Source organism: Pogona vitticeps, chromosome 7, assembly GCF_051106095.1.
Source record: "Pogona vitticeps strain Pit_001003342236 chromosome 7, PviZW2.1, whole genome shotgun sequence".
Lineage (NCBI taxonomy): Eukaryota > Metazoa > Chordata > Lepidosauria > Squamata > Agamidae > Pogona > Pogona vitticeps.
Window position 1 is genome coordinate 5,518,795 of NC_135789.1, and position 23,706 is coordinate 5,542,500.

Below are 23,706 nucleotides of genomic sequence, written 5' to 3' on the forward strand. Positions count from 1 at the left end.
TGTTCTTCCAACTCTCTAGTCTTAGGGTTTCAAACAGAGGTGTGCTGGTGTGTCTTTCTGGACTACAATCCCCAGAATTCAGGCGGCACAGCCGAACCTGCAAACCTCTAAAATCCAGCTAGAAGGCGGGAAAGGTTGCTACTTTCAACAGACATCTCAAAATAGTCCATCTTTTTATGGCTTTTCCGCCTAAGTTGGCCCACCGTCCCCTCCTTAGGCGTGACCCCAGAACACATCCATTCCCGGGCTATGTGATTTGCGAAATCAGTTCATTTAATTTGGGACCCAAAGCTTTTATCTACGATTCTCAAGAGCTGCTTGGCCGTCTCCCCACCGCAGGGTGAGAAATGGCTTCCCGACCCGAGAGCCTCCATCTCGGCAACTCGGCCAAACGTCATTTTCGGTTGCAAAAGTCAAAGAAGCCGGCAAGCGTGAAGTGAAATGTGTCCAGACCGATCTCTAAAGCAAGGCTAAGTTGGGTGCTTTTTTTCCCCCCTCCCTCAACTGAAAGGAACAAAAGCTTTGAAAACTATGGCAGATTTCAGCTTCGTTGGCTGGCCACCTTCTAATTGGAGTTTTTGGCAAGCAAGACGGGGGGGGGGGGGGAAGGAGGGTCCATTTCCAGAGTATAAGAGAAATCTCATTGCTGGAAGTTTCAGCGCCACAGCTGTCCAGCTGTTTATCGGTTTGGGGCGAGAGCAGAGAAAAGAGAGGCGCCAAGCCTCGCATTGGAGGGAAGAAGGCTAAACGCAGGATCGCCTTTCCCTCGGGAAATCTTTTCCAATCCGTCAAAGAAAAAGGAAAGAAAAAGAAAAAGTTGGAGTGTTAGAATCTTAACCTTGGAGAGGCTGCCTTCCGGGTCCCAAATCCCTCCAAACTCCGGCTCAGCGAGAGTCTTCCTCTTCTCTTCCTCCTCTTTTTTCTCTTCCCTTTCTGGGACCGTCTCCTGCGAAGCTTCCCCGGCGCCACTTCGGTCATCAAGGGAGTCACAGGACGAAAGGGTACGCCAAGGTTTCTACGGCAAAACAAACATAACCGGTCGTTTTGATGGCAGAGCATTTAATTTCTGGTAGAATTCCTTTTTCTATGCAGGAGAGCCATGGAGGAGAATAGCTAGAAATCTCCGCTCCTTTCTTATTAACTGGCACTTCATGTCTCCATAACTCACCCTGAAACACAGCAGGAACCAGCAAGGATTGCGAACAGAAAGGCTTAACTATTCCCCCCAACCTCCTCAAATTAAAGGTAGAAGCAGAGTTGCGGAATGTTGCAGCTTTGGACTACAAACTCCAGAATCCTCTTGGGCTGGCTAAGGATTCTGGGCTTTAGAGTCCAAAACGGTATGTTTTCTAAGCTCCGGAAGGCAAATCATATTGTTTTAGCCGGCTTCTTTTGTCCTTACAGGTAAAGCCAAGCCAGCACAACCAATTTCCCTCTCTCTTGTAGGAAGTTTAGTTTAGGAGGTTTTTCTGCTGCTCTCGGCTCTCAAAGAGAGAGGGAGAAAGAGGGAAGGAAGGGCGGGGGGGAGGGGAAAGCAACCATCCTGAAACCGAATTCTCATCCCCCTCCTAAATCGAAGGTAGCTTCAGCCTCTTTGGCAGCAGTTTTGAGGTTAAAGCATCACTCACCTGCTCTTTTTGCCATCTAAGATTTTAGCTGCAGGAAGAAACCCTGGGATTTCCATACCGATGCCATCTGTTTACGCCTGCCTAAATGCCAAGTTTGTACCCTTTGCTGTTTGCTCACCTGAGTGACAGCTGCCACTGCATCGTCACACGCTTCCTCTATGTACCGCCAGGTTTTCAGGCGCCACCTTACGGCGTCGGAAAGCTTCTCCGGGTGCTTCGCCCTCTGCGGGAGGCCCTGCTTCTTCACCTTCTCCAGCTGGGCGTCTTCTTTCAAAATCTGAGCGACAATTTCTAACTTCCTTGCTTTCTGCTGTTCCAGAAACTCCCTGGATTTAAAACAACGGACGGGGGGAAAAAAAATAAGAGCAAGGAGAGAACTTGCCAAGAAAAGGAGTGCTGGAAATTAGAATCAAAAAAGGTCTTGGTCACCCATAGAGTAGGCCCATTAAATTCAATGGGACTTATAGAGGAAGGGATTCCCCCCGATCCTCATTGATTCAATGGGCCGACTCTGGGGCCATTGACTGCACCAAGCAATAGGATTCTGACGGATGTGCTTAATTGCATTTGAAAAACAAAACAAAAACCTGTAATACCATGTTTTCAGCTGGCTTGTTGTGGGGTTTTTAGTTGTTTGTGAGCCATCTTGAGTCCCTTCACCGAGGGAAAGGCGGCATTAAATAAACAAACAAACAAACATTGAATTATATTAGAAATGACGAAGCATGGGCTGCCGATCTGTTCCTGGGCATCATTTAAAGTGTTGGTGCCAATTTATAAAGCCCTAAATGGAACACACACACACAGCAACACCAATACATGTTGTGTTAGTGTGTACGTACACACAGAGGCATCTTGATGGCTAATGAGTTTTGTTTGGCGTGACTACGGTCTTCCTCCCCCTTCAACACAACTACTTTGGCGGGGGGGGGGGAACGGACACACAGTTTTGATTCCTGTGTGAGTAAAAGGAGGAGGGAGAAAACCAACACACACACACAACTCGGGAGAAGCAGGCCACTCACTTCTTCTTCTTCTCCGCCTCCAGCTGCCGTTTGTGGAGAAAAACCGCCCGGGTGGCGTTGAGCCCTTGAGCCTGGATGGCCTCTTTTATCTTCTGCTCCTGCTGTTGAGCGTGAAGAGCCTTGGCTTTGTCCAGGACCTGAAGGTTCTGGAGATGTTCCTAAGGCGCAACGAGAAGAGTCGCTCGTTTCTGGAGTCCCCACCACCACCACCACCAAAGAAATGCAAGGAGGCCTGTCCGAGGGGCAGAGCCAGGGGACGGATTTTCCACTTCCTCAAACTCCTTAGTTGCCTGTTTTCTCAGGGAAACGGCCACCGTGAACGGCTGTCAACAAGGGAGGTCAACTCCTTTACACAAACATTAAAAGAAAGGTAGGTCTTTTGTAAAGCTAATGGCTCTTGATAATCTTTTGTTGTTGTTTAGTCGTGTCCGACTCTTTGTGACCCCATGGACCAGAGCACGCCAGGCCCTCCTGTCTTCCACTGCCTCCCGGCGTTGGGTCAAATCTTGATAGTCTATTCAGGACCAAATCACTCTCAGATACACTACCTTGCAACTGGGGTAGCTAGCAACCATATACCATCCTTTGGAAAGTTCATTGCTCTCTCTCTCAGCTACTGTGATGATTTGGGACTTAGCTTAGAGGGGACCGAGCAGCCCAGGGGGTCTGTGTGTCCTATATGATGTGCTAATCCCTGATATATATATTTTTTTTGGGGGGGGGGAAATCCGAGGACTTTAACCCTGTGAGCCCTGGGCCCACACCCCCCACTGGCCGTGACATTTGGAAGCTTTCGGGAATCCAGGATTTCCCTCTTTTGCTCATGGCCTCTTTCTGCCGTCTGTTCCTTAATCTCATGAAATTGTGGTTCCAAGATGATCAGAACACATTAAGTACCCGATGGGAATCAATGTTCTGCTTCAGAGATAACACAGTCTCTCTCCTCTTCTGCATGTACTCCTGGTACTTCTGTTCTTCCTTGGCTTCCTTCTCACGGACCCTGGAAGAAAAAAAAAACTGTAAGATCATGTCGGAGTCCTTTTCCAACCTTGCATGCTGCCTGCAGTTAGTTTGGCCGAGAGGGACCTTTCTGGGCTGAGGGGGAGGGTGACGGTCAACCTCTCCAGCACTCATCAATCATACCTTCTCTGCCTCCAAATTAAAAGTGAGCCCCGGCTCTCTGCTCTGTGTCTCTTTTTCCTCTCTCCTGAGTCGGTGTAAGTCTGTCGCTGAAAGCAGTCCCGTGTGCCAGTTTGCTGTTTGATCCGTTCAATTGTAAGGCAATGAAACCTTTTATTCTTTCTACTACTACGACTAATGTCTCAGAGTCAGTGATCAACACGGTAAGTGCCAGTTAATAAGCAAAACGGTGGCCTACTCTGGGGAACGTGAAGCTAATCTGCTCTGTGAATCCCTTCTGCCCGGCTAGAGTTGACCCATTGAATCAACTGCTAAATACGTAGTAAGTGAAAACTAAATGGGGAAAGGGGCGGAAATCCTCTTGTTTAGCTTCGTAATTTGCAATTAGAGCAGGCCCACTAGATTTCATGGTGCTTATGGAGAAGGAGGAGGAGGCTCACAAAATCTCCATTGATTTTATGGGCCTGTTCTAGTTGTGACTTACGATTTTAAACAACAGGATTTCAGCAACCACATCGATTCTCAGTGTGTGGAACAGAGAACTGCTGATTTATTAAACATAAGCCGTTTTTCTGAGGCTGCCATGAAAACCCGCTCTTAAAAGGCCACCTCAGTCATTTCACGAGGATGCCATCAGCAATACATGTCCACAGCAAACCTTCTTAGGCTGCTTTTCAAAAACCGGATCGCCTTTTCGTGATTCTTCTGAGCGTCTTGTAAAGCTCTGGGAAGCCTCTCCTCGTAATCCTTCTGAGCATCTTGTATTTTTCTAAAGAGAAACAAAAAAAGGGGGGGGAGTGCTTGGTGATGCGACAACAATCATCTTAGAGCTGCAGAGCTGGAAGGGACCTTATAGATCATCAAGTCCAACCCCTGTCAAAGAGGCACAGCGGGGGAATCGAACTCTCAGCCTCCGGCTCCAGACCTAAGCCACCCCAGCAGTTGAAATCTTTACCTTCACTCTTAAAGTAGCAAGACCATGACTGGAGTGTCTGGTGACCTCTGCCAAAGTTCATAGCTTAGTGAGAAAAGAAGAAAAAGCAAAGCAGACATTTTCTTTAAATGCCTCCTATGAGATTCTGCTTGGCAGAATGAGGGCTGAGCAGAGTTTTGAAGGACCGGTGGGGGTGGGGGGGTTCTGCTGGAGGCAGATGCATGCTCCTGATCCCTATGACACGAGAGGGCAAGAGATCCCCCCGGTTCTCAGACACTAAACCGAGGAATTTTTGCACAAAATGTCTGTGATTGAGCACTGATCTCACCTCTCCATCTGCTTTCATGGGAAGCTCTCTCAGATCCTGCAGAGCACTTCCCCTGTGAGCTATAATTAGTTACTCCAGAGCGTGCTTCGTCACCCTCAAAGCCTGCCAAACACCTAGGCTGGGTGCGTTCCAAAGGAGAACTGAACTAAATACGAATGGAGTTGTCCTTATGGCAGCAATGAAATGCCCTTCAAATGACGCACATGAGACCAGAGCTTGGGAAATTACTTTTTATAAAGTAATTCAGATCTATTACCATATTTTTCTGTGTATAAGACGCCCCCATTTTTAAGACATCCCACCACCACATTTTCTAATCCAAAATTAAGAAATCTAAGTGGGGCTTAGCAAGTGTAGGGGGAAAGGGATCAAAGTACTGCAGGATCGCTTTGATCCCTGCTTTCCCCCTTTGTGGGGGAGGGGGAAAGAGATCAAAGCAATCCCGTGACTGCATGATCATTTTGATCCCTTTCTCCCTTATACACCCATGGGATTGCTTTGATCCTTTCCCCCTACATTTGCTAAGCCCCATGAGAGTAAGCAGAGGGGAAAGCAAGGATCAAAGCCATCCCTGCTTTCCTTTTGCTAAGGCTTAGCAAGTGGAGGGGAAAGCAGGGATCATAACCCTGTAGGATCACTTTGATCCCTGCTTTCCCCTCCACTTGGTTTTTTTCTCTCCTCAGCTCATTTCCGTGTATAAGACGACCCTCAATTTTTAGTCTAAAGATTTTAAACAAAAGTATAGTCTTATACATTGAAAAATATGGTACTTACTGTTAGCGGACTAGCTCGTTTGCAGTGGGGGTGGAAAGCTAACTCTTTACATAACTTGACAGAGCCGCTCCTTGCAATTTTTGTTGCTGGGGTGTTTGTGCTTCAGGTTGATAAGAGAATGGTGTAAAACTTGAAAATCTCAAAACAGGAATAATCATGTGCTGTCAAGTTAATTCTGAGTTATGGCGCCTCTTTTCAGAGTTTTACAGGTAGAGAATAATCAGAAGTGATTTCTCATTTGCTTCTTCTGGGGGGGGGGGAGAGAAATCCCTGGGACTGTACAGGTTGCCCAAGGCTACCCAGGCTGGCTTTTCTCCCAGGAGGCTCAGTGGGGGGGAGGGAATCGAATTCCCAATGTCTGGCTCGGCCGCCAGAGACCTAAACCCACCGAGCTGTCCAGCCAATCTGAAACCTCAGAAAGCCTCTAAAATGCCCCAGAATGCCCTTTAAACGGAATAAGAAAAGATAGAGGGGGTAAGAGGATGTGTGGACTACTCCAGCTTTTAGAAATCAAATCCTCCCAATATGTTCTTGTTTGGAAACAAGAAGTGGTCGTTGAGGATCTCAAACTCCAGGAAGAATTGACGATGGGGAAGCAGTTTGTACCCAGTTTACCTCTCTGTGGCCAGCCACCGACGGTTCAGCTGCCGAGCTCTGCCCTCCTGCTTCTGGAGGCGTTCCTTGGCCTGTTCCTGCTGCTGCCGGTCCAGCTCCCCTTCGTCCCGTTTGACCTGCCGGCGCAGCTCGGAGAAATTCCCTTGTTCAATTTCGATCTTCCACATCTCAAACCTGGTTTGTTGTGCAAAACAGAGGCCCGCCATTAACAAAGACGGTCAGCCCACCAGTGCCCGGGTGACTCCTTGGCTTGCTCAAATAATTTATTCCCCGGAAGGCTCGTCCCCGATAAATCCCTAAAGAGGCAGGAAAAGACCAAGAAAGGCGAAGGTTTGCGGACCACAGATAAAAAGGTCACCAAAGCCAGACCTTACAACACATCAAGAGCCATAAAGCAAAAGCTGATTTTACAAAGGCAAGCATTTTTTTTAGCTAATAAATGGACCGCAACCGGGATTTCCTGCCAGCTATAAAGCTTGAAGGTTTCACAAAGCCTGAAGCCAGCGTATGGAGGCTGGGGAAGAGGATGGTCGGGCACTTCAGACCCCAGGGCCAAACAGGCTCTTCTTCCACATAACCCACACCTTTCCTCACAGCGCCACCTTCTGGTGGGTTTCCCCGTGTTAGTAGGTTTCTTTCTCTACTTGAAATAGACTCAGCTGATGTTTCTGCAATGCCTTTCATCATCATGTCCTGTTTTTCCCTTTAAGAACAGCTTTTGGTCAAAAAAATAGTTTAGACATCTCAACATTTTAATTTGTTTTTTTTTAAGCTTTACCTATATTTCGTATACATCCATAATTTTCAATTGCGCGACACTCTTGACATGATTCAAGAAAGCAAGCGTTTATACATCCACAGGGATTCTGTTGTTATATTTGTCATTCTTTACTACATAGCAGAGGTTCCCCACCTTGGGATCTCCAGATGTTCTTGGGCTGCAAATCCCAGACGCCTTCACCACAAGCTCTGCTGGCCTGCATCTCTGGGAATTGCAGTCCAAGGAATGGGGAACGCCACGGTTTGGAACTACCGCTACGTTTTCACGGATGTCGCTTTTTAAAGGGAGACCCCGAGAAAGCTTTCATCCTGTCGGGAGACTAGCAGTGGCCCAACATTGAGCAGATCCTAGAAAAAGCTTCTTTGGGACGATCCTTTATACAAGCAGTATAAAAACTTGGAGGGGGAGGAAGCCAGCAGCTCGCATCTTATCCAGCCTGTTTGGAGGTGGTGGGGAAACCACCCTGCCTGCAGAGAAAGGGCTTTGCCTGTCTGCAGAAGGAGAGCAAAGAGGGGGCCAGCCTGGCCTCCAGTGGGAGGGAGTTGCACAGGACAACATTTCTCAACAGGCCTCTGGGAGGCATCCCATTATCTCGCCCGCCTTTTTCTTATCGTTCCAGGTTTGAGACCTTAACTCGTTCACCTGCTTATCTATTAAACTGCACCACTTTTAAATAAGAAACATTGAAGTAAGAGTCTTCCCTCTGCCTCATTGCTAAATTCCTAATTGGGGGTGGGATGGGGGGAAGGAAGTATAATCTTTTCATCATCTCTTCCTGTGTCTCTTTCGCTTACACATTTTCGTTCAGGAGCTGCGCAATTTTGGCCTCGAGGTCCTTTTCATTTCCCAGCTCAGCACGCAAGCGCCGTAGCATCGCCTGGAGGTGGAATACGCTGGCCCTGCATTAACAGGGGAGGGAAGGAGATAAAAAGAAGAAAAGAGGAGAAAATTGGAAATAATGGATGTTAAGAACCTGGCGCCTCAAAAAAAAAAAAGACCTTCATAATAATAATAATAAAAGGGACCACAACGGGTGCCTCGTGGGGGTAAAGGGTTCTGTTTTCAGAATTCGGCTGGTTTGTATTAATGGCATGTCTTTCAATTAGATTTCTAAACAGCCGGCTCTCCTTTTAAAAACCTCTACACCGGCAATAATGAACTCAAGAGCATTTCTGGAGAGACGGCAGCCTTTGCTAAAGTGGTTGGTGATTTGAAGGAAGGAAGGAAGGAAGGAAGGAAGGAAGGAAGGAAGGAAGGAAGGAAGGAAGGAAGGAAGGAAGGACGGACGGACGGACGGACGGACGGACGGACGGTTGGACGGCAGGAAGGAAGGAAGGACGGACGGACGGACGGAAGGAAGGAAGGACGGAAGGAAGGAAGGCAGGCAGGCATTTCAGTAGACAATTCTACTGAATGTATTTTTATAAATGCTGTTATTCACCCACTACCACCAGATCCAACAAAACCTGAAGGAGTTGTTTTGCATCCAGCAGCAAACCTCAAGCCTGTGAACTACGGCTAGAATTAATATATTCCCATCGTTCGGCTATCTCTGACTTTGCGCCTTTAAGGTGCGTTGGACGACAACCCCCATTTTTCATGGCTCTCTGGTGCAATGGGAGTTGTAGTCCAAAGCACTGAGTGCAAGGTGATGGGTACAAGCTGCCTCGGGCACCATCCAGGGTCTAAGAAGCACCAGCCAGACCGGGTGGGACTTTCTTTACATCTCTGGAAGGTACAAGGAGACAGCTGCCAAAGACAGCCACAACCATCATCATAGTAGAACGGCAGAGCTGGAACGGACCCTATGGATCATCTAGTCCAGCCCCTGTCAAGGAGGCCCCAGAGGGGGGAATCGAACTCCCAACCTCTGGCTCTGCAGCCAGAGACTCCTCAACCTCTGAGCTCTGCAGCAGTTCAGGCATTTTCTTCCCAAGGAAGTACACACTCCTGAAATGGCAACGGCAAGCCTTCTCTGCCTCCACTTTTGGTACTTCCCCCTCTTTTCCTTGTATGCAGGTAACTTGCAATTATTTCACTGACTGGGACAGAAGACATTTTCCTTAGGGTGCGGTGCCTTGGCGCGCAGTTATATTAACGAGATTAATAGCAATATTGTTGTTCCCATAAAAGAACTTCCCAAAATGAGAGGGGATTTCCTTCCGCTTCCGCGCGGCTGTCTCCGAGACACGTTTGCAATCAACCATGCCGCATTAATTAGAGGCCATCTCCTTGCTGAATTCATCAGAGGGGACCTCCTTGCTAAATTAAACAGAGGTCACCTTGTTACAAAAAAAAAAAAAAATAAGGTCTGCTGCTCCTCGTTATGGCTGCGTAATCTGGGTATAGAACTCTTACGGATGATGTTATGTTGCGGGAAGTTGCTTCCAGTTTAGGGGAACCCATGGAACGGATCTTGGAAAAGTCCACGAAGGAGTTCTATAGCTGGCTGGATTGGGTCTCTGACTGCAGAGCCACAGGTTGGGAGTTTGATTCCCCGACTGTGCATTCCAAAAGAACCAGCCTGGGTAGCCTTGGGTGAGCTGCACAGTCCCAGGGCGCCCCCTGGAGGAAACAATGCCTCGAATCCCAAAGACAAAACCATCTCCAATCCTATAATTCCTTATTGTCAATAGGATGGGCACCATACAACCTTGCCAGTGATTCTCGGATTACAAATCTCATCAGCCCTCACCCTTGGCTATGCCGGCTGTGGCCGATGGGCACTGTAGGCCCCCCCGAACATCTGGAAAGCCGCACGGTGGGCGAGAAGACCCACGGGAACTCCACGGCCTGCAATCCAGCCCCCCGATTGACATTCTCATGGCTAAACAGCAAAGATGACTAGCCTGCATTAGACCACAGCTGCTAAAATTCCTAGCCAGAATACCTAACGGGAAAGGATATAAATTGTTATATTGTGTGAATAAATTCTGGGAAATATTAATTAATCTTAGAACTGCAGAGCTAGAAAAGGACCCTATAAATCGAGTCCAGCCCCTCTCGAGGAGGCCCAGTGGGGGAATCGAACTCTCAACCACACAGCTACCGAGCAATTGCCCTAATGCAGTGCAAACGGGAATTGCTGTTACCTACACGTTGCCAGCCTCCTTTTCTCTCTCAATGTCTGTCTCCACGTCCCTTTGCTGCAGTGTTAACATATCGATCCGAGAACGACAGGCATTCAGTTCTTCCCTGGAAAAAACAATGATTTCCCATTATTGAGGAGTCAGGCTTTGTTCATACAGTGGTGCCTTGCTTGACAACATTAATTTGTTCCAGCGAAATCGCTGTAGAGCGAAAATGTCGTCAAACAAAATTAAAAAACCCATTGAAACGTATTAAAAACCAGTTAATGTGTTCCAATGGGCAAAATACCTAATCGTCCAGTGAAGATCCTCCATAGGGTGGCCATTTTTGGGTGCCTGCCTTGAGAAAAATGCCTCCTAAAAACAGTGGGGAGCCATTTTGAGCAGCCGCCAGCCATTTTGAAAACCCAATGATCAGCTGTTTTTATCGTCGTAATGCGAAGAATTGGTTCCCAAAGCAGGGAACCAATCGTCGCAAAGTGAAAAAAACCCATTAAAACATCGTTTTGTGATCGCAATTGCGACCGCAGAAACATTGTCATGAAGCGGATTCGTCGTTATACGGGGTAATCGTTAAGCGGGGCACGATTGTAGATCATTGGTACACCAGACATTGTCATCATCCTCAGACACAGAACAGCCAAAAATCCAATTGCTGTTGCCAGCTAGAGTAGGTGTATTGAATCAAGGGAATTTGCATACCTTTGTTTACTATAACAGGGGATAAAAACTGGATCTAAGCCTTTGGACTGGTCAAAGGTTGGGTTTACATGTCCTGGGACTAAGAACTGGATCTAGCCCATAAAGAGCCCCACATTTTCTAAGCACTGTATCCAGGTTAGAACGCAAGACCGGTCCTTCCTACAGACTCACAAACTGGGGAGGAAAGGAAACAGGAATGAGGAGGGAAGAGGGCATTTCACAGAGCTTGCTTGGGAGAGTCAAGGCAGGGGTGTTAGATTTTAACATGGATTTCCAATTAGCAGCTGAGTCAACGAGACACAGCTCTCCCTTTTCTCTCCCCTCCCTAGAAAGCCATTTATTTCCAGGCATACGTGAAAACAAAAGCAGGTTCTTTTACATGAAGGACCACAGACAAGCTTTCAGCCTGATGGGAAGTCTGTGTCTTTCAGCTGAAACGCAAACCCTCACAAACCACTTTTATTCCACGCATGGTGGGCAAGAAGTAGACAACTGGCCTGGTTTTCTGAACCATCATCTCTTTTCCTTTGGCGAGGTTGTCAAGTTCGTTCAAGTTCCTGCGCAGGTTGAGCACGCGAACCCGGTCTGCGTGGTTCATTGTCCTTTTGCTACCCAAGGTGGTGGGTGGCTCCAAACTTTCCCTTCGAAGGAAAAAAAAAGAAGAGGATTTCAAATTCCAGATATGGGGAATTCTACGTTTACTAAAAAGCCATAAGAGCAGAGAAGAACATCTAGACATGGGCCAGCCTACCAATTCTCAATCTTGGATCCCCAGATATTCTTGGACTACAACTCCCATAAATCCTAGCCAGCACAGCTAGATCTAAAGGCTTCGGAGAGTTTACTCCAAGAACATCTGAGGACCTAAGGTGGGGAGCCATTGAATTAGCCCAACATTTGGCATCATAAGATTAGTACAGCTCACTCCATTTGGTTCAGAAGGTAAGCAATACGATAATCTGTCTAATCATAGGATCATTGGGTTGGAAGGAGCTTGTAAGGCCATCAAGACCAACCCCTGGCTCAATCTTTCATTGCACCTTCATCTTTAAACTTAAGTCAATTTTTATGCTCCATTTTCTTTCGTACTTTTTAAAGGGCCCCCAAATGACTCTGTTTCCGAGGTCTTTCAAAATTTAAGGCCCCCATATTTGGAAACATCGCTGCGCTTCTTAACAGATTAAAAAAAGGTTCCACCCACCCCCAACAGAGATATATCTAAAGGTTTGAAGAACACCACCCCCATACCAAACAAATAATATAATTATAAATATTCGAAATGTACCCTAAGCAGAGATGCTGAGGAAAGCATGTCTCAAAACAGCTTTTCGAAGACCGAGAGATCTCTGCGGCCACAGAATTCTTGCTGTCTATTGGGCCATGTGGGGTAGAAGAGGGCAGATGGAAGGAAGGTTGGATCTAAAATCCTGCACAGCAGAAACCCACGCTGCAATATTTTGTTGCAGCTCTTGCTTGCATCTCTGGGCATGAGAACCTGGAACCACCAAGCAGCTTAAGACAAGCCTGTTCATGTGAACTTTTGACTTGGGTGCGGGTGGCCACTCCTGAAAACAGAACTAAATTGCTTTTGGTTTGAGCATCGGAGGACCTGTTGTCTGGAAGAACTTAGAGGTCTGCAGTTTTTGTTTTTTTAAATCAACTCTTTGAATTTTGGAATTGTGGCACAAACTCCACATTTACAGGAAATCCAATCAATGTATTTAGTGGTGAGAAACATATCCGGTCCACGAAGCACGGATGAGTGGCAGACACAGATCAGGTATCCATCCAGCTGCCTAGACTCACCCATCAGACTGAAAATCTCCTCCTGCTTTTTCTGAAGGCTCATCGCTTCCCATCGGGACACTTTCCTCCTCCCGGTAGTCTTCTTCTCCGGAGCCGAGTCCTGATGGAAATGAAAGAGACTTGAGCCCATTAAACAATGGACACTTTGGATTCGGTTCCTTGACAAGCGAAAAGATGAGGCCACTAAGATGACGGGTTAAAAGCTGTGGGGTGGGTGGGTGGAGAGAACCGTGCCACAAAACATAAAAAAAGAGACCATTTTCTACCCGGGGGACTTAAAGCAGACAAACACTCTCCACCTTAGCAAAGGAGCTGTCATGAGCAATCAGCCTTAAGTGCTACGCTCAGGAACGCTGAAATAACCCAATGGGAATCTGGGTTTATGGCCTTCGGAGGCTCGTGGGAAGACGCAGAGAGGAAATGCATGGACATCATGAGGCTGTCTCCTGATGATGGAGGTGGGAGGTCCTGGGGTGAAACCGTGGTTTAACGCAGGATCCGAAACGCAGGTGGCCGCCATCATAGTCCTAACACAGAGTCAGGCTTCTTCTGCTTAAATGCCTCTAAAAACCCGTTCCGCCATCCTGTCACTTCTGCTCTCTGGTCTTGACAATAACCAAATAAAACACTGCACTAAATATTAATAGTGCTTCGCTTTTCCCAGGGAAAGTGGAACTAAAATAAAACCACCACCCTATGAACGAGGGGTTCCCCCCCCCATGTGCCTGTTCAGACTTTGATTTTATTCCTCCAGCAGACCTCATTGATGTGATCCAAGTGATTTTACACACCATGATAATCCGGGGGGAAGGGGGGGTACTCTTGGAAAAATAAATCATGGTCTGTTTTGGACTAAAATTCCCCGAATTCTCAAACCAACATGGTCAGTGGCTCATTTATCCTCTTCTACATTTATGATTTATTTATTTTTATTTATTTCTTTATTTGATTTATACCCCGCCCATCTGGCCTTCCGACCACTCTGATCCCAGAATTGATGGTTTATCTTTATTTACTATGAACAAATAGAGTGTTCATGTACCCAGCCTATTCCCCTTGATTTTCCTCTCCGTTCCCATTAGCCAGTGAGCAGAGCAGATGGGATGACCATAAAGCAACCTACGTAACAAGAAACCAAGTTTTGTCCCCTGAATGGCTGGAATGTTTGTGAACATTCTCTACCTTCACATCACCTTGGTCTATATAAGTCAATCAAACCATATTTGCTGTATGTATAACACAGAACAGCAGAATACTTCTGTTTATTAACCTTCCTGTTGGTCTTTCTCTCCCATAAGTGGTTCAGGTGCACAGATTTCTTCTTCTTCCTCTTCTTCTTCATTGTCTTCTTCCAGGAAACACAAATCAGGGCTTAAATCCTCTTCTGAACTAGCAGGAGATGCCATGCCTTTCTTTGGGGTGATTTTCCTCCTTTCTCCTCCAAATGAACACTCAGCTACCAAACAGAAGAAGAACAATCAGTGGAAAAATGTGGCTGATACCCAGCATGGTTTATAGTGGATAGAGTGATAGGTTAGGACTCAGGAGGCCTGAGTTCGAATCCCTGCTCAGCTATGGAAACTCATTTGGGGTGTGGAACTGGTGAAACCACTCCTTACATATCTCACATACCTTGAGAACCTGATCATCATCGCCATCATCTTAGAACTACAGATCTGGAAGAGATCCTATGGATCATCACATCCAGCCCTGGTCAAAGTGGGGGGTGGAGAGAATCGAACTCCCAACCTCTGGCTCCGTAGCCAGAGGCCTAAACCACTGAGCTATCTAGCGACTCCATTAAGCTCAGTCAAGCCGCCCACTTTATTACGAGAATGTTCCATTCAGTTCATGGGGGAAAATGAAAGAGAAAAATAATATTACCATTTAGAAAACAGGTGTTGCTGCTAAGCAGTGACTGTTTGATTCACACATGAATTGGGGGGGGGGGGAAATAAAAATTAAAATTATTGACCACCTCAGACAGGAGTCATCTAGCTGGGACTCGGTGCCACACAGATAATACTGGTGATACAGTATTTCTTCTTTGGAGGCAATTTGCCTCCCAGAGATACAGCATTAAGCGTAATACCATTGCAACTACACCAGAAGATTTTTGGCTACTACATCAAAGTCTCAGGAATAAACCACTAACAGCTATTCAGGTTTCCATATTTATGCGTATTTAACTGTTATGACTGTGTGGTCATAATTGTCATGAGCCACCTTGGTTTCCCCTATGTGGAGAAAGGCAGTATAAAAATAAAATAAAATATTTAAAGGTCTACCTGTCCCAGATTCTCCTTCACAAATAAGATGGGTGGTCTGGCCACGGGGCCCAGCTTACCCTTGGCTTCTTCTGCCCCAGAGGCAGCCTGCCGTGAGGTTTCCGGTGGGGCACAGATAATTCCTATTTATCTTCCCTCGATTTAATCCAAAAGAGAGGTTTGCTTGTTTATTTATTTATTTATGTCAGGCAGCCCTAAAGCAAAGTCTGGCCATGAAAGTTGAGGGATACATCCCAGCATCCATTCATAGGCAAAGAACCCAACAAAACAGATTTTTTTTGGATGGGTCCAGAGTTAGAAACCCACACCCAGGTTAGCTCTTTACATTAAAAAAGAGAGAGACTACCACATCCTCAATATGACTTAAATAAAACTAAGGCACCCTTAAAAAACACACAAAAGAAACCCTAAAAACAGGTGTATTTCATCATCCTTCTCCAGGCGCAGAATCAATTTGGCAAGGTTTCCCCCTGCCCTCTTGAACCAGGATGGGAGCTTCACCTGTTTGGTTTCTGCCTGCCTGAAGAAGACGCGAAGGGAGAGAAGTTAAGGAACTCCTGCTCAGCCCTAAACCCCTAAAAGGACGGTTTCACTTTTTTTTTCCGACAGTTAGACTCTCGAGACCTGAAGCCACGACCCTATAAACTGGACCCCCAACTCAGCCCCCCCTTACTTTCTGCGAATGGTAGCGCCCAATTTCCTGCCCCCTCGCCCCCAGGCTTAAATTAGACTAGCCCCGAAAAGCGGGGAACGAACCAAAAGGCACCTTACCTCTCCAGCGGTCCGTTTGGGACCGCGTCTAAGGCAACGGAGTGAACCAACGCGGGGGAAAAGGGGGTGAATCATGATCTCTTGCTGTAAATGAGGAGAAAAGGTGGGTCTTTCTCTCCCCCCCATCTAGGTCTGCAATCCGTGTGGCTGGTTGTCAGCCTAGAGAAATTATGGGCTGTGGTGGAGGAGGAAGGGAGGGATCTGTGAAGGGCTAAGGATGGGGTTATCCCCTTTGAGAGGAGATGGTACAGTCCTATATACTCCCGCGACCTAGCCTCGGGATCCCGGGCTTGGAACAACAGGTGGGCAGAGCCGATGCATCGCTGTTGTGACTTGGGACTACAACTCCCAGCACTCTGAGGCTTCTGGGAGTTGTAGTCCATCGAGCGGCACCTTTCTGCTCGAAGCTCTCTGCCTTGAAGGTCGGGTGGCATAGAAGGCAGGTCCCGGACCCGTCACGTCGGGATGGGTCAACGCGTGTCCAAAACGGAATGGTTTGCTGAAATGCAAGGTTTTGCGTGCACAAGGCAGGCCGGCGGATGTGGCCGGGGGGCGGGGAGGCGAGGGTCTCCATGCACGCCCACTGAAATTTTGGAAAGATGGTTGCTGAAAAGACAGAAAAGCGCAGAGTTTCCAAAGAGATCACTCTCTCGTGTCCACGCTGGGCCAGCCTGTTGGGGAAAGTGAAAGGAGGGGAAAGTAACACAGGAGCCGTTTAAAGGCCTAAGGAGGTTGATGGAGGCTTTGATCCCTGGGAAATGCGAATTAACAACACCAAACTGGGTTGTGGAGGTTTCCTGCCATTTCATACAGCGTAGAAATTCTTAAAAAGAAAAATTACACCTTGAGCCCTGTTTGGCAAACACAAAGGCATGTTCGTGATTTTGTCGATTATACATGACTTTGGAAAAACGAATAAAGCGTAGTCGATTCCCAGCAGCAAGAACACCTCCCCCTCCCCAAACAAAGAACTGGGATGGAAAGACCTGTTTGAACCATGCTTTCCAAGATGCCGGAGCATTTTGGACAGCATAGTGTTTAAATGCACACTTTTGCTTCCATTTTGTTGCACGGATGTAGACATTTTAAAAAACAGAGGGTAAGCAGAAATGCTCTTTTGCTAAAGACGCTGCACCAGAGAAACCCAGTTACTTTATTCCCGAAAAGGGGACAGGAATTCACAGCAGGCATAGAGCTTGGCCACGTTTATTTTTATGTCTGCCTCGCTGCTCCTGAAATAATAATAATAATAATAATAATAATAATAATAATAATAATAATAATAATAATAATAATAATAATAATAATAATAACAACAACAACAACAACAACAACAATAACAATAACAATAACAATAACAATAACAATTGTTATTGTTATTGTTGTTGTTGTTGTTGTTGTTATTGTTATTGTTTATTTATTTATTTATTTATTTATTTATTTATTTATTTATTTATTTATTTTCACAACAGTCTTCTGAGGTGGGCAGAACTAGGATAGTTTCCTCCAAGAAACTTCATGGCTGAATAGTGATTTGAATCTAGGCCTGGCTAGAGATCATCCACCCCTATAAAAGCCTGGTATTCTTTTCTTTTCTCTTCTTTTTACTATAAGGTGTCCCCACCTGCAGCTACAAAACTCTGTGCTCCTGTTTGTACTGGACGGATCTGTAGGGACACCCATGAGATGGTCCTCTATCAATGATCCACAAGGTCTCTTCCAACTCTGCAGTTCTAAAACATCTTTGTCTGTTCCCATTTTTCAACTTCTTATCTCCGAAATCCCAGGTGGAATGGCTGATGGAGAGGGATTCTGGGACTGGAAGTCCAACCCTGCCCCCCCCCGCCCAAGAAGCTTCTCCTGCCCCAGAGCCAGGCTCCCAGGAGTTTTTTTAAGGGAACAGATAATAGCGGTACCCTAATAATAACCATGTGCTGTCAAGTCCGTTCTGACTTATGGTCACCCTTTTCGGGGTTTACCAGATAGAGAAGACTCGGAAGTGGTTTCCTGCTCCCTTCTTCTGGATTGTGCAGCTTGCCCAAGGCTACACAGGCTGGCTCTTCTCCCTGGAGTGGGGGAATTGAACTCCCAACATCTGGCCCCAAAGCCAGATATAAACAATTGAGCTATTACTCAGAAGTGGTTTACCGCTCCCTTCCTCTGGGGGTGCCCTGGGACTGTGCAGCTTGCCCAAGGCCACCTAGGCTGGCTTTTGCCGAGATAAGGTCGGGAATCGAACTCCGGCTGTCTGGTTCCACAGCTAGAAACCTTAAACCACTAAGGTGTACCAACATAGCAAAGGTACCCTGAAAGCCTCCAAAATGGTAATTTGAATGCCAGTAAAACACATTGGATACAGTTCGGGGGGCTGGACTCAATGACCTTGTAGGCCCCTTCCGACTCCGTTATTTTATAATTCCAGGCTGGGAACTAATGATCAGCGATTTTCCCATGTATTGTGGTGCTGTTGGTTCAGCACATTTGCCAACCGGGCGGAGAATGTGTGCAGAGGAAGGGAGGCACTAAGGAAAAAAAATGCCAGTTGTCAGAAATTACAGCTCATGTAATAGCTTAAATGCTCAGCCAAATCTTTATTTAGAGGTCTCTCTCTCTCTCTCTCTTGGCTATCTATACTGTGTAGATATTGCTGAACGACACTTTTTTTGGCTGTTTCTCCTTGTTCTGTTTTTAGCATTGGCAGCCATCATGCAAGCGCCTTGAAAAATGAATTCTCCTTCGACGTCTGAGTGACAATATCTTTGTGGCCATGTTTTCTTGGCTGTTCCGATGAGTCCATCCTAAAAGCTGCTCCCGGAGGGACAGGAAAGTCTCCATTTCCAGACGGAACTTTGCAAAATCTAAATCTGCTTGATGGGTACCCACAAAACAAAGCCACATCGAATGACTCAAAGTCGTCCTTTATGTGTCTACCGACAGAAAATCTCTGATGTTTGTGTGGTATGTCTTTCTGCAAGTTACTTATTAATAGGCAGATAATTTTTTTATTTGCTTTCACTTATCATGCTATTTTTAGGTTCCTTTTTGGGTTTTAACGTCTGTGGCTGCCACAATATTAGAGCACGAGAACCTTTATATAGGTTAGTTTTGCGACAACAAATAATTATTTTTTTCAAATGGCACTGTGGTTACCATCATAGATGGTTGATACCCAAGGGAACTCAAAAGGTCATCCAGTCCAGCCCTCGGACAAAGCAGGAAATCTACTTGGGGGAAAAGGCCTCCTCTGATGATCTTCACAGCCTAATGCTTACCTCAAAATGTCCTTTTCTGTAGTTTTAATCCATTATTTTGAGTTCTCCCCAAACAGAACGCTTTGTACACTACTATGGAAACGGCTCGCTGTCTTCTCTTATTCTGGCTGAAGATACCCAGCTCTGTCAACCATTTCTCACCGAGCGTGGCCACGTTGATCGCCCTCCTCTGGCCACATGCCGGCTTTCTGATATCCTTCTTCAACTGTGATTCTCAAAGCTGGGCAAAATATTCCAGAGGTGGTCATATCAAAGCAGAACGGGTCTGTTTGTAAACCACTCGGAATAGTGCTTCGGCACTAAAGGGGTGGACTAACTAACTAATTTTTCTTGGTCTGGAGCTGGGGTTCCCAACCTTGGGTCCCCAGCTGTTCTTGGACTACAACTCCCAGAAGCCTTCAACACTAACAGTGCTGGCCAGCATTTCTGGGAGTTGTAGCCTGAGAATTATCTGGGGACCCAAAGTTCAGAACCACTGCTCTAGAGTGCTCAGGGAGGGGTGGCCTAACTTCATCTGGGGTTGCCCTTGGACTGTGCAGCTTGCCCAGGGCTACCCAGGCTGGCTCTTCTTCCCAGGAGGCACAGTGGGGGAATCGAACCCCCAACCTTTGGCACTGCATGCAGATCTACCTAACTCACTGAGCGATCCATACCCAGAGGTTGCGGAACGACAGTGGCGGTGGCTGACTCAGATGGTGGTTCAAGCCCCGTGCACTCCAGTTCTCTCGCGGCATGAAAGCTCCGTGGTTTAGGTCTCTGGCTGCAAAGCGAGAGGTTGGGAGTTCGATTCCCCCACTGGGCTTCCTCAACTGGGCTCAATGGTCCATACAATCACTTCCAGTCCTGTACTTCTAAGAGGATGATGATGATGAGTTTGGAATGTAATCTGTGGACTGTGGGTTCCTGGGTTCTCCACCTCCAACCCCGATCCATCCCTCGCAGTTACAGGTGGCGTATAAATCTTTTTTCGAAACATTAAACACCCAGCGGAGCTGACAATGCGCGGCTCCCACGGAATCCTTCCCTGCAAAGCTGCCGCCGTCCTCAAAGGGAGAGAAAACGTCTCGACAGGAACAGATTCAGTTCACAGCATCAGAGGCTGTTGAGATGAAAGCCGGAACATGCAGGCTTTGATGCAGGTGCAGTGCTAAGCGGAGCTTTCCTCTCAAGGAAACATCCTCGGGCAGAAGCACCCCAAATAATCATCATGTGCTCTCAAGTCAATTCTGATTCACGGCGACCCTTTTCGGGTTTTTCCAGGTAGAGATGGCTCAGAAGTGGTTTTACATGCCCTTCTTCTGGGGGTGGGGTGAGGAAATCCCAGGCACTGTGCAGCTTGCCCAAGGCTATGACATATCATCATCATCTGCTCTATGTCAATTCTGATTTATGGCAATCCTTTCCAGGGTTTTCCAGGTAGAGGAGCCTCAGAAATGGTTCCCTTCTTCTCAGAGGTCTGGGATGGTGCAGCTTGCCCAAGGCTACCCAGGCTGGCTCTTCACCCGGGAGGGGAATCGAACTCCCAGCCTCTGGCTCTGCAGCCAAAGACCTCAACCACTGAGCTATCCAGACAACTCTTTCTAGGTATGTAGTTCTCAGAAGTGGTTCATTATTCCCTTCTTCTCAGCTTACTCTTGGGCTGTGCAGCTTGCCCAAGGCCACCCAGGCTGGCTCTTCTCCCAGGAGGCCCAGTGGGGGAATCGAACTCCAGACCTCTGGCTCCACAGCCAGATAACCTAAACCACCGAGCTATCTAGCCGGCTATAAATATCCATAGTCATATTTAAATGGTATATTTGTATGTATGTATATGTATGCATGGGGGTGTGTGTGCGTGTGCGTGTGCGCACACATATCTGAGAATTATCCACTTCCACACCCAGAAACATTTTTTGCACGGTGATTAATCGCCGGCTACGGCTCTGTTTGCCGACCGAGCTCCGTTCAGCGGGAGGACAAGATAGCAACGGAGTTGCCATTTCAGATTGCAGTGTGGGAAGGATGCCACGAGTCACACAGCAAGATTCTCAAAACACCCACTCTTTGGCACCTTCGAGATGGAAAGTGTATTTCCAATAATATACAAGGAGAGGTGTAAGGAAAGGCTGTCCTCTTGTGCAGTGGTTTAAAACAATGCAGATTTTTTTTTTACAAACGTGAACAGGATGTCTCTAAGCACGTTTTACTCCAATGAAAACCCTACTCAATTTAATGGGAATATTCCCAGACCCTGCTCTTTAGGAAAAGAGAGGGTGCGAATTCTCTTACCTCCATGCCCGCTGCTAGATGATCTGAGGCTGTGATTGAACTTATTGAGTAGACATTTTTATTGGAGAGAGAGAGAGAGAGAAAACGAACACAAAATGACAAGCTGATGGCTCAGAAAGATGCAGATAACCCATCCAAGACTTCTTCTTTTTAACAGTCTGCGTAGTAAGGCAAGGATAACTGTAATGGTACTTTCTGGGACCTTTCCAAGAAATACAAAAAATCAGTTTTCACAAGGCATGCATTCTTTCAGAGACGGGAAACGGCAAAATCTCATCATCTGGTAGAAAACAAACCCTCTCTGGACTGTTTCGTTTAATGAATGGATAGGAACCAGGTCAGAGTTTGCATCGCCAGTAGCAACGGTCACTAAGAGAGCTGCTTCCAGGCTTGCGGGAGAGAAAGCAGGGTACATTACCATTGTAACTAATAAACAAAGAATTGGAGTGCCAAAACCTTTCCCATTGTATTTTCTGCATTGCAGAAGCTGCATTTTGAGAGCAAGGAAGCATGACTCATAAGCTGAGATCTAACCATCAAGAAACCAGTAATCTGACCTCCATCCATGTTCAATCAGGGTTAAGATGTTTCCACTCTCTCTGCCGTGTTGCAGTCTGCTCTTTTCACTTTCTCCCGTATTTGCATTTGTTAAAATGTCATGTGGTCTTTCTGTCCCGCAAAATAAGCAAACTGGCAAAATGGCTTTCAGGTCTTCCAACATAAATGGGAACTAAATTCTCCTCCATCTACCGCAGGCAGTAGGTGTGACTAGACAGCTCATTTGATCAACTGACTGGATAGCTCAGTGGTTTAGGTTATCTGGCTGCGGAGCCAGAAGTTGGGAGTTCGATTCCCCCCACTGGGCCTCCTGAGAGAAGAGCCAGCCTGGGTGGCCTTGGGCCAGCTGCACAGTCCCAGAGTAAGGGAATAATGAACCACTTCTGAGAACTACATACCTAGAAAGAGTTGTCTGGATACCTCAGTGGTTTGCATCTTTCGCTGCAGAGCCAGCGGATGAGAGTTCGATTCCCCTCCACCCCCGGGGCCTCCTTGGCAGGGGCTGGACTTGATGATCCCCATTGGATCCCTTCCAGCTCTGCAGTTTGAAGAGGACTATGACGACGACAACGACGCAGAAAATGCACTTAACCTACGACTCGTGTCCTCCTCCATCAGTGTCATTTTAATCATAAATCTAGTCTGTGTACAAAGTGCTTCGAACTGTGGACAAAAATGCTAACTAGTTTATTAGCGCCGCACGATTGTCGTCATGAATGTCCCCCGAGGCTCGGATCCAGTTTACAGGTTGCTGACTTTTAGATGCCATGTTCTCCCCGAATAATGTCTTAGGGGGGAGGCGTGAAAAGGGGAGAAGCCGTAAGTGCTTGTAATCTACAAAATTGTATTTCCCCCCTTTCATCATTTACAATTCAGTCTATAGCTGTGTTTTACCTCCTTGAACCCCATGATTCTCCATGAGCCGCCCATCTAATCTGCCTCTTTTGTACGATACCCGTAAAAGTGAGAGTTTTCAAAATCAAGCCTTTCCTCTCTTTTTTTGGCTTTTCCAAGGTCTTGCCTTCCCCTCTGAAAAATCCCAGGTCTTCTTCCCTGCCCGATCTTTTAACTCCCTACGCTCTGCCGCGATCTAGACCAAAGAGATAGTTTACAAAGCGCACTCCGTGGTGCGCAAAGGACGACGACTCACGCTGTCCTTGTTGTTATTACCTGCCCTGGGGGCAAAAAGGATGACATCTTCCTTGTATTATAAGGTTCCCGTTTCCTTCAGGGAAGGAGAATTATTTTGTGCTTATCCGAGCAGCCGTAACCTTGGAAACGCTGAAAAGAAGAGGGAAACCGCATTACTGTAAATATCCCACACAAGGAGAGCTGCCCAATTTTCCTATGGTGGTTCCAAGCATCCGGCACTGGGGGGGTGTCTTCAAAACAGCCCTGCGAAGTAGGCCAGTATGAGTCTCTTTCATAGAATATATGAGTATCTCATCCGAATACCATGACTCTTTATTCCACCTAGCAATGTATCATCTGGGTTTCTATTTGCTTGGTTTGGAGAGTGAGAAGTAGAGACTTGATTTCCCAATAGGATCTCCCTTTATCCACTGATTCACTTATCCGCAGCCTGAAAATATTAAATAAACCCCCCCACAAGAAATACACAGTTAGATGCATTTCTAGTGTGTATTTACCAGAATTTGCTACCAGAGGGAGCCAGAGAGCATGCAGTCCATAGTGTTTGATACTTCTGCATTTTTTGGTGGTCATGG

General features: G+C 46.7%; 2 protein-coding genes across 10 annotated transcripts in view; one reads left to right on the forward strand and one right to left on the reverse strand.

Annotated features, from left to right (window-relative positions):
• The window catches only part of CFAP74 (cilia and flagella associated protein 74), a 62,523-nt gene extending 46,561 nt beyond the window's left edge, over positions 1–15,962 (reverse strand). For 2 of the 8 annotated variants that reach the window (XM_078379436.1, XM_072977641.2), the window contains exons 1-12: positions 14,455–14,565; positions 14,093–14,278; positions 12,823–12,922; positions 11,514–11,657; positions 10,322–10,420; positions 8,020–8,124; positions 6,445–6,618; positions 4,452–4,562; positions 3,551–3,653; positions 2,654–2,811; positions 1,747–1,954; positions 839–1,015 (exon numbers count right to left, since the gene is read on the reverse strand). In XM_078379436.1, the coding sequence (XP_078235562.1) occupies positions 839–1,015; positions 1,747–1,954; positions 2,654–2,811; positions 3,551–3,653; positions 4,452–4,562; positions 6,445–6,618; positions 8,020–8,124; positions 10,322–10,420; positions 11,514–11,657; positions 12,823–12,922; positions 14,093–14,228 (1,515 nt within the window). In that variant the 5' untranslated portion in view covers positions 14,229–14,278; positions 14,455–14,565. Of the gene's footprint in view, positions 1–838; positions 1,016–1,746; positions 1,955–2,653; positions 2,812–3,550; positions 3,654–3,796; positions 3,865–4,451; positions 4,563–6,444; positions 6,619–8,019; positions 8,125–10,317; positions 10,421–11,513; positions 11,658–12,822; positions 12,923–14,092; positions 14,279–14,454; positions 14,566–15,110; positions 15,249–15,611; positions 15,741–15,881 lie in introns of those variants that run through there. The other 6 variants (XM_072977642.2, XM_072977643.2, XM_072977644.2 and 3 more) reach the window with 6 other exon arrangements.
• The window catches only part of GABRD (gamma-aminobutyric acid type A receptor subunit delta), a 44,004-nt gene continuing 36,140 nt past the window's right edge, over positions 15,843–23,706 (forward strand). For both annotated transcript variants that reach the window (XM_072977650.2, XM_078379438.1), the window contains exons 1-2: positions 15,843–15,984; positions 18,574–18,839. The gene's annotated coding sequence lies outside the window, so the exon portion shown is untranslated. The remainder of the gene's footprint in view (positions 15,985–18,573; positions 18,840–23,706) is intronic.